At 41.3% G+C, this 16,810-nt stretch overlaps 1 protein-coding gene across 4 annotated transcripts in view; it reads right to left on the bottom strand.

Annotated features, from left to right (window-relative positions):
* The window catches only part of gria2a (glutamate receptor, ionotropic, AMPA 2a), a 41,339-nt gene extending 26,726 nt beyond the window's left edge, over positions 1 to 14,613 (bottom strand). For 2 of the 4 annotated variants that reach the window (XM_082164671.1, XM_082164673.1), the window contains exons 1-2: positions 14,305 to 14,613; positions 13,946 to 14,086 (exon numbers count right to left, since the gene is read on the bottom strand). In XM_082164671.1, coding sequence (XP_082020797.1) covers positions 13,946 to 14,086; positions 14,305 to 14,377 — 214 coding nt within the window. In that variant the 5' untranslated portion in view covers positions 14,378 to 14,613. The remainder of the gene's footprint in view (positions 1 to 13,945; positions 14,087 to 14,304) is intronic. The other 2 variants (XM_082164670.1, XM_082164672.1) reach the window with 2 other exon arrangements.
* Between the last annotated feature and the right edge of the window lie 2,197 nt (positions 14,614 to 16,810).

Genomic DNA, 16,810 nt, shown 5'->3' on the forward strand with positions numbered 1-16,810 from the left:
TACTTTATAAGGAATACCACTTGGTCCTGGAGCAGATGCTGATTGGGCTTTCTGTACAATTTCCTGGGTTTCTCTCCATTTTGGTTCACTGGTCTCAAACATTTCCTCAGGGGTTTCAGTTCTGAACCCCTAAAAGTGTCATTATGAATCTCTTTAAAGAACACCTCCACAACTTCCTTAGGGCTGGTCAACCTCCTGGATCTTGCTTCTCCCAACAAAGTTTTGGTGAGCCTATATGGGTCCTTCATAAACTGAGCTCTTTTTGACTTCTCCTTTAATCTCTGAGACCTTTCTAAACTTTCAGGTTACACCATCGTCATCGCAGTCCACCTGTCAGATATTTTATGCCCTCCTTTTCATCTGCACTTTAAAACTGCTTGTTAAGGGCCAGGTTTACTAACAGCTTGCGGCAGCACAAACCCTCTTTTGGCGGTAAATAACTACTGTCAGGATTTACAAAAGAAAAAATTAGCACTGAAAAGGCATGGACACAGTTATTTTTGCGGCTGACCTAATTGCATATGCATTTGTAGGAGTTCCCTTTCAGTCGCTCAACTTCGACGTTACGACTGATTGGGATCACGTTTATTGAGCCTGTCATCTTCGAGTATTGATAAAACGAGCCAATGCACACATTGGCGTGCAAGCTTTGCATCCACGCTCCGCCCCGCAGCGCGGGTATAAATACGGAAGTGGATGCACGCACCACTTGTCTTTCGCTTCGGAGCGGATCGGTCTTCATGACGGTGTCTCTAAAGAGTGTTGATTTACAAGCGAATGTGCTCTCAACTGCTGTTTTAACAGCATTCCTTTTTGTGTTTGTTTCTCTGATGGCCGGTTGAGGGTGAAGAAAGTGAGTGCTTCACTGGTACAGGCTGCAACATCCCTGTCAGTGTTGCCGCGATCATTCCCCTGTGTGCTCCGGCACTAGTGAGAGTTTTTCATTTCCAGAAAGAGCAACATGGGTGCGTTTGCGTCTTTTTCAAGATTCCACCCGTGCGTTTCTGGATGCGATCGTTCCCTGTCCCCCTCTGACGGTCACATTAGTTGCATCACATGTTTGGGATTACAGCATGCTGAAGCAGCTTTTGTGGATAGTTCATGTTCTCATTGCGAGATCATAGTGATGGCTTCCCCGCCCAGTAACCAATCCCTTACCAGAGGTCACCCGCGCCAGACCTCTGGTAACTCCATGTCTCTATGCGGAGGTTCTAGGTGATCTACCTCAAAATGATCGTAGATACCATCACTTCTGCGATAGCACCCTCTAAAAAATTAGGCTTGCTTACGACCTGAAGTGGAACATATTCATTGAGTGGCGTTCTTCTCACCGAGAAGACCCCCGAAAGTGTTCGATCACTTCCGTGCTTTCTTTCCTGCAAGATGGGTCGGAGCGAGGGCTGTCTCCCTCTGCCCTCAAAATGTATGTTGCCTTTATATTAACGCACATCATGATGCAGTGGATCCAAAAATCATCAGGTTCCTGAGGAGAGAAAAGAGTCTGCGCCTCTATACCTTCTTGGGACTTATCTCTGGTTCTACTGCACTCAGAGACCTTCCCTTGAGTCTGCAGGCAGGTGAGTTAAAAATCCTGTTTTTAAAGAAACAGTTCTCCTGCTTGCTTCCTCTATCAAGAAGGTAGGGGACCTGCACACATTTTCGGTCAACGAATCGTGCCTGGAATTCGGGCCGGCCAACTCTCACAATATCCTGAGACCCCGGCCTGGATATGTGCCCAAGGTTCCTACCTCTCCCTTAAAACGGGACCAGGTGGTGAGCCTTCAAGCTGGGAGGCAGACCCAGCCCTGGCTTGTCTCTGTTCCTTCCACTCCTTGCGGTTATAACAGGACAGAATGCAAAGCCTCAGGACCTCAGACCAGCTCTTGTCTGTTACAGAGACCAGCAGAAGGGAAGGCTGTTTCCAAGCAGAGGTTGGCCCACTAGATAGTGTTTGCCATCATCTTGGTGTGTTTACCCAAAGTGCACCGTGTCCACCTGGGTAGTGAGCCTCTCCAAAGAGAGAGTGTAGCTCCTTCCTGGGCGTTGACACAGGGTGCCTCACTAACAGATGTTTTTAGAGCTGCGGGCTGGGCGACACCAGCACATTCGCTTGAAAAATAGCCTACAGTATGTGTCGAGCCAGTTGCTTTCTGTGGGCTCCCTTCACATGAAGACAGTTTAACTGTCAGCCCGGTTCGAAGTGTCGGCTTGCTGCGCCATTCCCCTCCTATGGACTGGATACGTGCACCATTCTTGCTTCAGTAGAATTCCTCTTTAGCGGAACCCTGTTGAGATCCTCCACACCCTTCGGCATCGGACGTGGCGGAGCGTCCGAGGCCAGGCCTAACACTCGAGGCCAGGCCTAACACGTATGCACTGGTGGAACTTGTGCTAGGCTGGGTCCATATGTTGTGATCCCTAGGTACATGTTACCTCCCTACGGGCAGGATGTGGCTTCCGCAGCGTATTACTTTCCAACGAAAGGGCACGCTTTCCCAGTGTTATCAAAGTCTGACTGAGTGGGTCTTGCAGAACAGCAGTGACTTCCCTGGCCTATGCCCTGTCCCATCTCCGCCTCAATAATGCGGGGGGATCAGGAGTAGGGTTGGGTATTGGTTGGGTTTTATCCGATACCAGTACCTACTCGGTATTTTTCAAACGGTTCCGGTGCTTAAACGGTTCTTAAACCGGTACTTAAGAAAACGAAACCGCACACACTTTATCAAAAAAATAACACCGGTGTGTGTTTTCTGAAAAAGATTTTCTGATTAAATAAAAAATTGTGCCGTTTAAAAGGCTACTGATGTAGCCGAAAACACTTAAGTTAAGATCAAAATTTTGTCTTGTCGTATTATTTCTTTTTATATATATATATATATATATATATATATATATATATATATATATATATTATATCACGTATTATATATTATAGACTTTTACAAAACAGAGAAATATCTGACACTGAGCAGAAATATTTAACACACATAGTATAGCCTCATATAAATATACTTGATATACTTCATACTTGATATGCAAGATTTGCAGTTGGCATTAAAATACTAGACTTACCCGAAGAGGAACACTGCAGCTGAACTTGAACTTTAGTCAAGAGTGTCAGAGGTTTTGGGTTCGCGCACATACTCATCTGAGACGCGAGCACACACACACACACACACACACACACAAACTCGCGCACATACTCAACTGAGACGCGAGCACACACACACACACACACACACACACACACACACACACACACACACACACGCGCACATACTCATCTGAGAAGCGAGCACACACACACACACAAACTCGCGCACATACTCATCTGAGACGCAAGCACGCACACACAAACTCTCCGCGCACATACTCATATAGACGACGCCTCATAAATAGATCGATCTCTGCAACGTATTGAAGCGTGCGTCCGAGTGAAGAAAGTGCGGTGTGCGCGAGCCACAAGAGAAAACACTGTATCGCGCCACTGATCGCAGCGGCAACGAGCACTTTGATCATTTAAAAAACACAGTTCAGCGCTAGATCGTCTCTTATTTAACAAACGAACTAAATGAATGCTCTGCTGGTTAACTGGAGATGTTTTGTTATTGGATCATTCGTGCCGCGAGATGTTTTATAGGGGGCGGTGAAAAAAGTCAGGCACCGAAATCAGGCACCGAAAGTTGCGTTCTTATTCGGTCTCAATACTACCGTTTACGTCGGAACCGGTTCTCTATTGGAACCGGGTTTCGGTACCCAACCCTAATCAGGAGGCTTTTGTCTAGGCACTGGAAGGTGGCAGCACTAGTGGCGTTTTAATAGGGATCCCAATCATGTCAAATGTGAGTGACTGAAAGGGAACGTCTCGGTCACGTAGGGAACGGAGACGTAGTCCCGTCGCCACTATTGCTGGACCACCACTGACTCCGGGCTCCGCTCGGCTCCTCAGCGAAAAACAAGTGGTGCATGCATCCACTTCCGTATTTATAACCACGCTGCAGGGCGGAGCGTGGATGCAAAGCTTGCACGCCATAGTGTGCATTGGCTCGTTTTATCAGTACTCGAAGATGACAAGCGTGATTCCTAAGCGTGATCCCAATCAGTCGTAATGTCGACTATGTCTCCGTTCCCTCCTTCAGGGAACGAGGGTTACATACGTAACCGAGACGTTTCCCTTTTCAGGCACAAAATGTATGGGAGGAGAGTATTTAAATGAATCACGCAAGGTGATTTACTAAGGTTTGCGCTCGTCAATGTACTTGGTGTTTGCGCCATTATTTACCGCCCAAAAAAAACATGTCTTAAACCAGACACTACCTGGTAGATTGCATTGGTCATTATGGAAATGATCTGACTGCGTTTGTGTTCTTTAACTTGCGCGTTTCAGTAGATCACGCGCAGACCGTTCCATTCCCACCGGCACTGTTTTGGAATTGCGCTCTCACGCTAATTTGCCCTGTTTAGTAAATCTGCCCCTATGAGTCTTGATTTCTTTTATCAGATTCAATATCTCTCTCTACCTCCTGTTAGGCCATTTTCCAGGTGATCCACTGATCCCCTTTTCTCCTCTGTGCCAAAGCATTCTCTGGCCATGCTGAAGATGATTGTTGACATACTATACATTTTTCTTCTCAGTTGTTCCTACTAATACTGCCTCTAGAACTCTATCAAGGTCCTGGTCTATCTGGTTCCATCATGTCTTATTATTAGCTGGGGGCCATTTCACTCTCTCTCTTGCAGGTTGGGTGTTTAGGTTAGCATCAGGAAAGTCCCTCCTGTGGCCTCAGGATGCTGAGAGGTCTCCTGTGCAGTCTATACAAATAAATGAATCATGTTTCAATGAATCATTAATTTATCTGATTTGTTCAACCAACTGCTTCATTCAGGAATGAAACTCAACTACTGTGTTGCTCGGAGACTCATTTCAGCTTTGGCTTAGTTTGAAACTTTTCATTGGGAAAGTAGACAAAGCAATTGGCAATGTTGTGTTTACAATGTAAGTTATTCAATCCTAACTTGTTTATTGAACTGAAAAGAAATACCAGCACAGATGCTCCTATTGTACCCAGAACACCAACTTGCTTGAGTGATTTTGATTAAATGTAGTTATTTTAGCTGGAAATCTAATGATTTTTTTAATAAACATGTGATACTGCCTATTTTAAGATAATTCAGATACTTTAAAAATTCAAATGACAATATCTTCTGACTCTTCTTTTTTTTTACCGAACTTGATGGATGCTAACAAAAACACACGATTATTAATAACAAATTAACTGTGTTGTAAAACATGCCTGGGATGGCACATCAATTGAATTAGTATATACTGTATTAATGCGCCAAGTTGCAACATTACTCGACAACCAAGGACATGTACTTGTGTCACACCTCTTAATAGCAAGTGATATCATGTTTTTCTTATCCTCTCACTTTTGAAAAGATTGATGGCCTCATTCATCTTCTGACATGCAATCCTCTTTAACCTTCAAAAACATGCTGTAATGATCAGGTTATCCTTACAGGCACATACACATTAATGAATTTAAAAGAGCCGTTTTCTCTGCAGAGCACCAAATCATCACGTCATATACACATTCCTCGTTCAAAAGTCGACTGTATTCTCCTGATTAACTAACCTCTTTAAATAAACCCCTGCTTTTCTTGACACCCCCCCCCCCCCCCCCAGTCCCCCCTCCCCCCACTTTTGTTCCTCAAGGTGATTGCAGATTGTTGGATTGAAGGACTGTCAGTAAAGGAGAGAAAATGCTCAGTCACTCGTTTTTCATCCTGTCTTCAGCAATAAATCCTCCACACCCCCTTCTGGACGCGCTGATGTGAATATCTTTAATATAGCACACACACATACAACACACACACCATCATCATGCTGCCTTCAACATGCTGGTGGTTGTGTGAAAGAGATAGCAGAAGTTACAGAGAGATCATTTTATAAATGCTGAGCATATTATATGTGTGCCACATACAGTGTCAGCAGAAACTGTTATTTTCATGTGTCACATATATACATATAGTTTACAGAAAGATTTACCAAATTCTTTCTGCTTTTTAAAGAATTTTGAGATTAATTATTATTTTATTCTACTGAGAGCTAAAGTTCCATGTTTCTCTTAAAGGAGTCATGACCTGTAATTTTCACTTTTCCACGAGAATCAATGTATGTTATGATTGCCTAACGATTATACACTGGCCGGGAAGCCGATATTTAAAAGTGAAGCGTTTGTTTACCCCTGGGTTCGTAAACCAGCCCACGTGCACGCGCACTCAAATACGAGATTTTAATTTCTGCCCCGACTTGACGTCAAGACGGGGCAGGATATACCATATATGGACACCGCAGACCTATGCTGCAGGAAGCCCGCCCTGCCCCTCTCCCCCTCATATTCAGTCGCGAAAGATGCAGAAATGTAGTGCACACGTGAGTTGCTCTGTTGTTGACTGCCAGAATCAACATGTAACTTAAATGTGTTTTCTCTCCCAAGAACGGACCAAGCTGTCAGGGACCAGTGGATTAAATTCATTTTTAATGACGCGGTTCCTACAACCCTTCCCACTGGCTTAACGTTAGGTGTCTGTGCTAATCATTTTACACCGGAATCGTTCACAAATTTGAATGTCTAAAAAACTACAACGTGAAACAAGGCAAAAACACCACATGATAGCAAACGTTGATCTCAATAACCACTGTAAGCTGATAAAAAAAAGTAGACTACATCTCTGTTAATGTAATCTACATTAAAGGGGTGGTTCGGGATTTTTGACATCGGACCTCATTTTTAAGTCAGCCTGGTTGTTATTCATCAGTGGAGACATTTTTTTTTCAAAATTATCCAGTCCTTATATTTGGATAGTTAGCCGATGCTAGGCTAGCGCGAGTCAATGGTATATGTTAGCCAGCCATTAAAAACCGTTTTACCCACTCCACAGTGCACCAAACGCAAATCAATTATAACACTAGACTATCGATGTATGTCCGTTGAGAGAATAATGTTAGAAATCAAACTTACCTTTTCATCACATTGCATTAGTTATAATTTGTTCCCTGTAATCATAAGCCTTGTCTACAGCAGCAGCGGAGTGATATTGATTACCTAGGCAACCGAGTGAGCCGGTACACACATGACGCAAGTGTATTTACCTGCCGCGACTTTGATATCGCTGAGGAATGCTAGCTAACGTTAGCTGGATGTAACGACTGTAGTGCGCTTCTGTTCTGTGTTTACTTTTTGCCGCATTACTAACCGGAGCAAAGTAAAATTCCGCAGCTGCTGAGAAACTAGTTCCTTTGGGATCATTGAGATGAAAGGTAAGTTTGATTTCTAACATTATTCTCTCAACGGACATTTGCATCGATAGTCTAGTGTTATAATTGATTTGCGTTTGGTGCACTGTGGAGTGGGTAAAACGGTTTTTAATGGCTGGCTAACATATACCATTGACTCGCGCTAGCCTAGCATCGGCTAACTATCCAAATATAAGGACTGGATAATTTTGAAAAAAAAATGTCTCCACTGATGAATAACAACCAGGCTGACTTAAAAATGAGGTCTGATGTCAAAAATCCCGAACCACCCCTTTAAATAAAAGGTATAATGTATGTCTCAGTCAAAATGATTGTCTTTACCATTCAGAGACATCTTGATGTAGACGTCCTTCCATCGACTCTACATCTTCCCTTTCCAGCTCAGGTTCAGAGTCTGGCTCGTGCATATACGGTTGAATTCCGTAGGTCGCGGCCAGGTCGGGTTCATTCACAACTTGCGCCATGATGTCATTTTGGAATGATATGCTGAAGTTACCTGCGATGTCAACCCCCCTCCTTCCTGCCACCAATCAACGCGCCCCTCATTTGCATTATTAAAATGACCGTCCACGACAGCCAAAATATCGCATCAGATCTCGCGAGACAATAATGCCTTCAGAAATAAGGGTCAGAGGAGCTCTGTGTTTATTTTTTTTCCACTTTTCTTTTTTAGGAAGGGCCTGAAAGACTATAATAGAGCGTGGGTATCCAAGGTAATACTAGGTTATGACTCCTTTAAGCTTTATACATATAAGAGCAATTTAGTAGCGGGTAGGAAAAATATATTATGTAAATTATGTAAAATGTATTTATAAATTATACATTTTTCACAGTATAAATTGGAACATGTGTATAAATGTTATGTCCATCTCTCACAAGATCATCATATTTAGGGATTTGTGGCATCAAAAAGTTTTTAAAAACCCTGATTTAAAAAACTGAAAATGGAGCATCACTGGGAAAAAAATTCTTCACTGGGAAAAATGTTCCTTCTTTTTCACTGGGAAAAATCTTAGAACGACTGGCTCAATGAAACACTATCATTCAAAAGTTTGGGGTCTATAAGAGTTTTGAAAGTCTCTTATGCATAACAAGGCTGCATTTATTCGTTAAATTGTTTTCTATTTTAATATATTTAAACATTTTATTTATTCCTGTAATGGCAAAGCTGAATTTTCAGCATCATTACTCTCCAGTGTCACATGATCCTTCAGAAATCATTATAATGTGCTGATTTGGTGACCTGGAAACATTTCTTATTATTATCAATATTGAAATAGTTATGCTGAAACAAGTTGTGCCAACATTTTTGTGAAAAGTTGTTACAATTCTTCAAAACAGAAAGTTCAAAACAACAGCATTTATTCAAAATATAAATCTTTAGTAACATTATGTTGTTATTTTTTGATCAAATAAATGCATCCTTGCTGAATTAAAGTATTAATTTATTTCAAAAATAAAATAAAATAAAGAAGTAATGTGGAGTCAGCCATTCATTATTGTAATGACTGGCTGACTGTACGTTATGCCATTTATAACACAGCTATTTAACAAATAAATAAATAACAAATGCCCATAAATATTGATCTGAGCTGAATCTGTATTCTGTTCTATGTGACAAGAAATTATTGATAAGGATGATAGGTGAGACATGAAACAAGCATGTAAAAAATCAGTTGCATGGTAAAACAGACAAATAAGTTAACATTAAACAAAATAATGCTGCGATTAACCAACCAGAATCAAGGAATCCATAGAGCTGTGATGTGTTACAATTGTTGGTGCGTCACAGTAAAGGGTTGTTGTTGTATATAGGGTGATAGGATGTCATATCTGGCGGCAAGCTCGAGGCATTGTATGATCAGTGTTAACATTAATGTTATTCAATCTGACTACTGAAAAAAAGCTTCTGTGTTCCAGGAACATAAACTCTAACATCATCAAGGAATATGCGTAAGCAAATGGGACTATCCGAAAACAAACATGCCGTTGAAAGTGTTTGAACAGAATAACAGTGACTGTTGCACACTGAAGAATAAACAACATGTAACAGCAACAACAATGCTGAAACCTTTCTAGGGCACATATCTGTCAATAGAAGATGGGTCTCCGATGAGTCACTTCAACCACCTCAAGGCTACAAACAAGCGATAACAGAGTGCATGTTACACCATAAATGTGTTTTTCGCTATGGTAGACCATAAACTGTATAAACAATTGGCTCTTCTGGCAGTGTGTTTCTTATCATATTCATATATATTTCAGAGAAAACCCTGCTCAGTGCCATCTATATATATCTGCATGTGGGTGAATGTGCTTGGGTGACAACTAACAGCAAAGGAAATCCCTTGTGTGTGTTAAATATACAACATTATAGGTCTAAGCATGTTTGAATATAGCATGACTAAATACTAGGCCTATTCATCTTCCAGATGCACTGAATACAGATTTTCTAATATTTGCAGTCCCAAATCAGTAAACACATCCCTCTATCCCACACCCCTTCTCACGATAAAATGCCTAAGCAATTTCCATAATGTTATGTATGCGTACCCTGGCCTGAAGTATCATTGGGTTTTTGTGTGTGTGATGTGTGTATGTGTGGGAAGGGTGTGTGGGAGTGGGCAGGCCGCTCACATGAATCAGCGGCTGTTCAGGCCGCTGAGACAGACTTGTCGCAGTGAAGCTCACATTGTGAAGCATCAGTGTTTGACATCAAAAGGAGCCATGCCCACCAAGAGAAAACTCATTCAGGTTATTGGATTGGGTAAAAAATACACTAAAGAGGCCAAACCAAGTGTCTCCACGGCCAATTCAGATTTGCTCGATTCTGTCTTCAGAGAGACAGTGTCAAGCTACGTGTTTGACGTGTAAAATTTCCATTGCATAGATTTCTATTTAGTAATGATGTCTTACAATATGCAATCATTAAACAAAACAATGTATCTATACAATATTAATCATTTATCAAAAGCCTGTTTGTTAGATTCCACAGTAGGGATGAGAGGTCTGCCTAATTTCTGCGAAACGGGTTGTTTCAAAAACGTGGTTAAAAAAATTATTAAATTATTCATTAGCGTGATGACGTAAATACATCATAGCAGGGTTTTTGACATTCTGACGTGACATTTAAATGCTCTAAACGTATTTCTTTTTAAACGTATTGCTGTTTGTTTCAATACGTTGCTTGTTTTCTTTCCCAGTTCAGTCTGTTGCAGCCATGATTCAACTCATAAAAACATAAAGGAATTTATATAAATTTAAATAAAGTTATATAAATATAGCATTTACATTAAACTACTAATAATCTCCAAGATGTTTAATTGTAACATTTCTGCAATGTCCCTTCAGTTGTTTCAATCTAAATGACCTTGGTATCATCAGCTCACTCATCGGTTCTCGGCTCATTACGAATCTGACATTTTGAATAGAGACAGTTCTTAGTTCAGTGAATCAGTTTTGTTACGTGTGTTCGACTTAAAGCGGCGCTATACAAACCGTTCGGTCTGCGCATCGTCGCTTCAAGTCGAAGACACCTATTGACTCAGAACCGCTCTGGGGTGCGTTTCCCAAAAGCATCGTTAGCCAACTATGTTCGCAAGTTCCGTCGTTATCAGCGTACATTCGAACATTCGCAAACAGCATCGCAAATTTGTGTGGTTGGAACGACAGCTCTCGACCTGTGGTTAGAAGAATAGTTTCTTGTTTTTATTACATGTGGACTTAATAAATCCTTATCTTGAGCCAAATAAGCAAGCTGACATTCAGTACAATCAGTATATTTTATTTAGAAGACATAATGTCCTTTACGTCTTTTAGTTTGTCAATAGATTTCAAGCACCATTTTTAAAGAGTGTGCATGTGCGAATGTGCTCTACTACGTAAGAATGAGCCTATGATTGAATCTGGAAATAAAGCAAATAACTGAGAAAAATATGAGATAGTCCCCAGATGACATGTCCGTAATTTATAGCAAAAATCTAGCATTAATTCGATCTCAAACAGATTCATTAAAAGCACTTATTACTCCACCACCTGTGTGACATCATTAACCAATGTGGTTGAACGACCAATTTGCGACAATACGGTTTCGGGAAACAGTCGTGACTAGCTAGTTGATTTCTTCAACGATGCATCGTACTATGGTACTGAAGCAGCGAGGTACGTCATTGTACAGGAAACGCACTCCTGACCAATTCAGTTCAATTTATGAATAAGGGTGTGTTCACACTTGGCATGTTTTCTATTAAAATGAACCCAGGTGTGATTGCTCTGTTAGTGTGGTTCATTTGAATAAGTGTGAACGCTGCCATCCGAACCCCGGTGAGCACCAAACAAGCGGACCAGGACCACTGAAAAGATGGGTCTCGCTGCCATTCGAATCCTGGTGAGCACCCAAAAAGTGGACCAGGACCGCTGAAAAGATGGGTCTCGCTGCCATCCGAACCCTGGTGAGCACCAGACAAGCGGACCAGGACCGATGAAAAGATGGGTCCCGCTGCCGTCCGAACCCTGGTGAGCACCAAACAAGCGGACCAGGACTGCTGAAAAGATGGGTATCGCTGCCATCCGAGCCCTGGTGAGCACCAAAAAAGTGGACCAGGACCGCTGAAAAGATGGGTCTCACTTCCAAACGGACTCTGGTCTGGTTCGAATGAAATATGAACGCAACATGGACCAAAGGCATGTAATCAAACCAAAAATGGGACATGATGTCACAAGATGCAACCCTAAAAAGGACAGAATGCTGAAGCATTCCTGTTTTTTCTCGTCATTGTCACAATGTTGCCTATCGCATTTCGGTACAGGCAGAACCACGTCTCATCGCAGCAGATCGTTTTTGTGTGCGAGTCTGACAGAGGGTTTTCTTGCCTCTGTTTTGACTCCTTTACACATTTTATAAGCTCTTCAAGAGTTCTCAGCTGGTCAAAATTAAGCGTAGCGTCAGTTCTGGCAGGTCACGTTAGTCAACTCGCATCAGCTGACTCAGTCTCAACTGATCAACATCTACCTATAGGAATACGACGTCTATCATTGTATACATATATAAGCTTGTCAGTAATATCAACAGCTATCGCATTTCTCAGGAGCTAATTACCCTCCTCCATCCCCAGCTCCTCCTTTCATCAGTCAGGATTTGGCATTCTGATTCCCCTTGAATCAGAATAAATTCTCGAAATATGTTGTACTTTAAAATGTTGAATTAATGATATCTGCAATACATTCATGTTGGTTCTGTTCTGTGAACCCTAAGGGGGGTTATTGCTGCTCTCCCTGCTCTTATCCATGCTTGGCTGCATGGATGCTCAGAACAGAACCACACCGCCAATCATAACTGTATGCTAATTGTCAATCATATTTGACGTTAGTGGTCCTGACAGAAATAGCATCATATGCAGGTTACGCACACACAATGAGCAAATTTAGACAATCACACAGCATTGTTTTAGATGTTCAGTAAGTTCCGTCGCTAAATATACATAATAAAAGCAAACAAACAGGTTGTGAACATATCCTATGCCTTAAGGTTCGGTATCTTTAGGTTCAATGTTAAATTGGCAATGTGAATACTAAGCGTACCAGGACTAAATGTTGTTGTTGTTTTTTTGGTCCGGACCAAACAAACTAAGCAAACCGAACTACAAGTGTGAACACACCCTAAATCATTCAGACTGGATTTGTGAATCCATTGAACAGATCCACTTTATTGAAGAGATCTTACTCTAACCAGTCTGGATGTGATGTAAGACCAACAATTTTAAAGAATCTTCTAACCTATGTGACACAAACTCAAATGCACTAATAATTAATCGCATTTTCGAATTGGGTTAGCATTTCATCATTCAGTAGCCTACTGGTCTTCATGCCTCAGATCTAGCCTAAGAAGATGCGTGGGGGAGGGACACGCGCGAGGTCCTCATGCCTTGCAAACGTAAGTCGAAAACCCTTTCATTATACATAGACTATTGCAAAATTAAAATCTAGAAATTGTACCGTAAAACATTCAACACCAAATGACACAAATACGTTTTGAAGGAGGCAACCTGCTGTTTCATTTGCCATCGAATTATGCAGATGCTGGTAAAACGGGGCCATCTCCTCTCTGTTACTGTGGAAACCATCATCATGCTGCTCCCGCGGATGGTAATTATTATCACCCCCCCCCCACCCAAAAAAAAAAAAAAACCTGGTTTATATAACGACCATTCCCAACGCATAGTTTACACAACTAGACAGCAAGAAACAAAATGTGCCACAGTTCAGACTCATTAGAAGCTAAAGTGCTTGAATAATAAACTGAGTGACTGCCAACATCCAGCCCCCGGTCCTTTCATGGGTTGCGTAAAGGAATAAATAACACACCAGCGTTAATAATAGAACACATGTATGCAGGCGATTGCTATCCTGTGTTAACTCAAATAAGAATAACACATAGATCCTGCCATACAGGCTCCTATAATATTTAATATGGCATGAATGCAGGATGAATTAATAATATAGGGAGGGAAACTGGCTATGATCACACCTGTGCATGGACAGGCTAATTTATAACAGCATCTAGATTAGTAGGCTATATATGGGGAATTAATTAGTTCAAGCGGTAAAAACTCCATGTTGACTTACAGCAATTTGTGATGGCGAAGCTGTTAGCCACCTCCAGGTTATCAATGTGAGGAGTGAGGCGGAATTCGGCCGTGCCGAACTGAACCATTCCGATCCGAAATGCGCTGTACTCTTGATCTGCTCCTCTGGGGAACAGGCCGCCTGAGAAATTAATACATAAAAAATTATTCAGAATTATATCGTAAGAAGAATCACGACACTGTCTCAAATTCCCAAAACAGACAGATTATATCGTTTTATCATGAAATTCGCACATGGTACCAAGTAAAGAGGACGTTTATGTCATTTCTGTTATCAGAATTATTTTTATGATTTGATGAGCATGATCTAAAAGGCGTAGACAGGTGGAGTGCGCTCACCGATTTGGACGCTCGGAGATCCGCCGAGCGCCAGTCCCCATAACGCGGGGAAAAGGAGACCCGACAAAATCATCGTCTTCTGCTTATCCACGCGACCACATCCACCAAACGCGCACTGTTCACAAAACAGCGGGAACAATATAGAGTCGACACATGTTAAAATAAACCACAGTTAAAGCGCAGAGGCTCTGGTTATTCCGCGGTGCTGGTGAGGGAAAGAGCGGGCGCGATGATGCGGGAGTCTTCCTCTCCTCCTTTGCGGCTCCGTCTCTGAGACTCGTTTCAACTCAGTGGACACGGTAAGAATACTGATGAAGACGAAAAGAGCCGAGCGGAGCCGAAACTGCTCTTATTTTGAACGCGCGCGCAGCAGAGAGAGGCGCGCGCTCGCTCTTGGACATCGGCTCAGCTGCTTCAGGAGGAAATAGGAATTTTTAATTGGTTTAATTATATGTCTCGTGATTTCTTATTGATATGAATTTATTGAATTAGAAAAGGCCTAATATGTGTCCACTATGAGGCAGAATGGTGACAGATGTTCCCCTGCAATCCAATAGGCTTGGGCTCCACCATCTTCTGTAATACAATGAACCGCTTAACCACCTTCACACAGACTAATCAATAACTGACATACTCCCATTACAGATGTTACCATGAGCTCTTCAAACTTTTCCAGACCAATGACCTCTTGGTGGAGAGAGATGGAATCAGGATCCCTGTATACAATTGTTTGCATTACAGTTTAACATGTATATATTAATGTAATTTACAGTTTATTATGGTAATGCTTACATAACAAATCCATTAAAATAACCATTAACCTAATGATTCACATACTTAAACATCAGCGAAAACATTTAGCTGAATTTTACTTTTTTTTACTGTAGCTTTGGTTGATGTTATCTTAATATGTACTTTTTCATAAAATTGTTGAGGACTTTTGACCTTGTGGTCACAGAAATGGGTCAGTATAGGCATAGAATCAGAGCAAATCCCCATTGTGCTTGTGAGCCTTTTTGTATGTATAAGGAACATTCTAACAAAAATGAACTGATTTATAAAATAACGATGAACACATCAAGATGAAACAAGTGTAAATATCTTTAAAAATACAGCACAGTTCTAATGAACAAACTCTGAACCCATGATCAATTATAATATTTAAAGAGTTAGCACCCAAAATTGAAAATTCTATCATTATTTACTCATGTCGTTCCAAACCCTTAAGACCTTTGTACATCTTCGGATCACAAATTAAGATATTTTTGATGAAATCCGAGAGACCCCCCCAATAGACGGCAATGATATTACCACTTTCAAGGCCCAGAGAGGTAATAAAGACATTGTTAAAATAGTCCATGTTACTACAGTAGTTAAACCTTAATGTTATGAAAAACCAAAATATCGACTTTATTCAACAATTTATTCTCTTCTGTGTCAGATCTCTGACGGTCTGTTCTCACATACATGTGATGCTGATGCAGGAGCCGGTCAATACTGAGTCGGCGTTCTGACTTAGAACCCAGAAGCACTGCACTGTGTTTACACCGTGAACAGTGTCAGAGAAGAAGACAGGGGAGAGAAGAAATTGTTGAATAAAATCATTATTTTTGTGTGTTTTTGCGCACAAAAAGTATTCTCGTCGCTTCATGACATTAAGGTTGAACCACTGTAGTCACATGGAATATTTTAACAATGTCTTTAAGGCTACTACCTTTCTGGGCTTTGAAAGTGGTAATAATGTTGCAGTCTTTTTTTGGGTATCATCAGTATTAAATAGCATATAAATAAAAAATGCCTAATGTTACTGAATGAAATGTCGACCCAGGACGAGGTCTGTGCAAGCTTTGGGGGTGTTGATGGACTCGATCTACTCCATCTACGTTTTGATCATCGTTCTGAAATTGATCCAGACGTAGTCTTTGACAAAAATGCGATTTTCTCAGTTTACTCACAAAAAAAAAACACATTCACCCACATTCAAGTGTTGATTAAACACTTTTGACTTTTGCATGTTCAGATATTCATGCAAAAATATTCTGGGGGCCATGAAAATTTTGGCTGGCATGCCTGGCAATAAAAAAATAAAAGAAATGCTGGCGAGGAAAGTTAACAGATGTGCATAGACTAGACTTTAAGCCAAACAGTATCAGAACACAGCTAATTATAAATAGACTTCAACAAAACATCAAACAAAACAAGATTAGGTTTAGATATTGAAGAAGTCTTTAGGTGCCCACATGAATTGTGTTGTTTTAACAGCAATTGTCCAATACTGCCATATGGCTATTCAAAATCTGCTTGCAGCACAGTAGTTCCCAGCACAACCAGCAGAGAGCATTGAAGTGCTGTGGAAGCCTGATCCAACAAATGCTGAATCTTCTAGTACAGGGGTGTCCAATCTTGCCCAATTTCCCCCAGAGTTTAGCTCCAACCTGTCTCAACACATTTGCCTGGAAGTTTCTAAGACTGTGTCCGAAATCGCTCCTATTCCCTTATATAGTCC

Source organism: Leuciscus leuciscus, assembly GCF_965113295.1.
Source record: "Leuciscus leuciscus genome assembly, chromosome: 3".
Lineage (NCBI taxonomy): Eukaryota > Metazoa > Chordata > Actinopteri > Cypriniformes > Leuciscidae > Leuciscus > Leuciscus leuciscus.